The sequence below is a fragment of the Panicum virgatum genome, chromosome 3K (genome assembly GCF_016808335.1).
Source record: "Panicum virgatum strain AP13 chromosome 3K, P.virgatum_v5, whole genome shotgun sequence".
In the NCBI taxonomy this organism is placed as follows: domain Eukaryota; kingdom Viridiplantae; phylum Streptophyta; class Magnoliopsida; order Poales; family Poaceae; genus Panicum; species Panicum virgatum.
In genome coordinates, this window is record NC_053138.1 from 56,312,559 (window position 1) to 56,315,369 (window position 2,811).

Here is a 2,811-nt window from a genome sequence, read left to right on the forward strand (position 1 = left end):
ATTGATGATAATCATATATATATATATATGGTTTATGCAAATCTTATTTTATTGGAAATTGAATAATATGTGGTGGCTCGACCAACGCCCGCGCAATTCCTTGAAGCATGAGGTTGTATACGCGCCCCATACTTCTGACTCGTATCCATACTTTCTTCTGTGTGTTTTTTTTTCTGGTAAAGTTGCTAGCAGCGAGCTGAGGCAAATTGTCATCTAACTTTTATTATTTCTTTTATTACAAATTATAAATCATCTTATTTTTAGATATATAATTATTATGCACATAAATGTAATAAAAGTTAAAATATTTTTTATAATTTAAAATGGAGGAATACTACAACGATAGATGGATGGCATGTACAATTATTGCACCATATGCAAAAATAATATTTTGCAAATAATCCACTGGGAGTATTATATATATTATTTAGTGTCTTGATGTCACAGCGCCAGCTTGCCGGCGAGGTAGCAGGAGTGCGCGGCGAGCCCGGCTGCTGTCGCGGAGGTTGCCAGCGCCGAGAGGGCATGGGCTGTCCAGAACCTCCCGTTGGCCATGGCGAGGGTGGCGCAGGTCTCCGCCGCCCTCGCGTTGCTCCGTATGCCGGGGATGGAGCCGATGCCGCCGAGGCCGAGGCCCCTCTCCACCTTGGGCCTCTCCCGCACGGCCTGCACGCACATGCATAATAATATATATTTTTTAAAGGAGACCCCCCCTGTTTTTATACTTATTACTTCATATTTATTTACATGTCATATTTGATTTAATCTAAGTTAAGTTTGTTCAACTTTGGTCTAATTTATAGAAAAATACAACAACTTCTACAATATCAAATTTATTTCAGTGAATCTACCCTTGAATATTTTGATAATGCATATCAAAAGTAGTATAGATGGTGTTATATTTTTCTATAAATTTGATTAAAGTTCAATAAATTTGAGTTAGGACAAAGCAAATATGATATGTAAAAAAACCGGCGGGAGTTTTGAAAGCAATAAGGGCATACAATTAAATTTCCCTTTGTCACGCATGCCAACGAAAAAGAGAAATTTTCTGTGGCACGGGTAATGCGATGTGCGACATGCATGCATACAGGATTATTAATTAATTCTACAGCCCTGTTGCATTTTTTTTCCATCCCCTCAATGGCCGATCCACAGTCCAGTCCTGATCGATCGAACCGATGATCAGCTACAGTACGTAGTACTCGCGATGCAGTTCACACTAAAAATAGGGTGTTTTAGAGTCTTTTCGCTCATAGAATGTGTGTATAAATAAGCTCTAAATTTTTTATATAAGAGTATTTAAACTTAGATCACAGATAGTTCTATCCCAATAAACCAAACTGTATTAACTTTGATCAAATTTATATATAAGAGTACGAACATATATAAGATATCAGCAAACAAAACATAGCTCAATTGGTAAGGACGTAAGGTTTCATGTGATGGAATCTGCCCATCCGAATTTGAATCCTCGATGGATGCCACGTAGGAATTGAACTCCCCAATCCCCATGCTATATTAGAATCTTATCCTGAGCTACTAGATTAGTAAAAATATTAATGTATGTTAGCTAGGTGATCGACATGAGCCACTAATTATATTAATCTCAATTGTTCTGGTTCTTGATTGTTATTGGCACGAAATGAGCTCATTCAACACCCTCGAGGCATCGGATAGATCAGATTTAGGCCCCGTTTGGCAGGGCTCCGACTCTTCCAAAAACAGCTCCGGTTCTGGCTCATCAGATGGAGCGGCTTCTCTGGTGGAGTTGAAGCCGTTTTAGAAAATGTTTGGCAAAACAGCTTCACTTGTTAGATTGATGTGTAAGCCGCGTGAAGCCACGATTTCATGGCTTCACTTTGCCTGTGTAAGCCACCGCTGGCTTCAAAACCGGCTTCACACGTGAAGCCGGTTACAAAACAATTGTTTGGGAGGGCTTCACCTGGAGCCGCTGGTGAAGCCGCTCCAGAAGCCCTCCCAAACGGGGCCTTATACTACCTCGAGGGTCCTGGGGGTGAAGACGAGCAGGTTGGCCAGGTCGAGCCCGGCGGCGGCGACGAGGACCACGAGCTGGCGCCGCTCGGCGGGCGAGGCTGCTGCCCGCCACGGGAGGTGGAGCCACGCGAACGCCGCCGCGGAGGCCGCCGTCAGCGCCAAGCACGCCGGGAACACCTTCCCGCGCAGGCTGTCCATCATGTGCCTCGGCAGATTCCTTTCAGTTCGCAGTTTACCCAATCAGCACAGATCGAGGGCTAAAAAGAGACGACAGAGATCGGTAACCGATCGACCAGCAGGCAGCAGCTGGCGTTCTTACAAGAACATGATGAAGCCGCCGATGAAGATGGCCCAGACGGTGGCGCCCCACGACGTCGCGAAGCAGAGAAGGTAGGCCAGCTTCACGACCGTCGTCGTCGACGTAGGAGGCGAGCCGCCGAAGAGCCCCGCGGGGGCGAATGCAATGCCGCCGCCGGCGAGCAATACGGCCGCCACCATTATTAGAAGGAACATCGTCGACTAGGAGGTGGGCGGCCGGCAAAGACCATGTGCAACAAGCAGCGCGCGGACCGTGTGCACCTATTTAAACGTCTAAAAAATTATAAATTAAAAAATAGCTAAAATGATGTAGATCTTGTCAAGAGCTACAACTTTGGTGTAGAGATTGTTTCCATTCAAATCTATCTATAATAATAATAATAATAATAATAATAATAATAATAATAATAATAATAATAAAAGTTGAAACAATTGAAATCTTTTCTCACCAAGATTAGGCCCACCGTACCCCTCACAGAGGCCCCATTTGTCGAG

The 2,811-nt window shown here is 44.2% G+C and overlaps 1 protein-coding gene across 1 annotated transcript; it reads right to left on the minus strand.

The window, feature by feature from the left end:
- Positions 1 to 441: 441 nt before the first annotated feature.
- On the minus strand, positions 442 to 2,511 carry LOC120701077 (transmembrane protein 205-like). Its single transcript, XM_039985243.1, has 3 exons — positions 2,318 to 2,511; positions 2,002 to 2,215; positions 442 to 666 (listed from the first exon to the last, which is right to left on the minus strand). Exons 1-3 carry the CDS (start codon positions 2,509 to 2,511, stop codon positions 442 to 444), a joined length of 633 nt encoding a protein of 210 aa, XP_039841177.1.
- Positions 2,512 to 2,811: the final 300 nt, after the last annotated feature.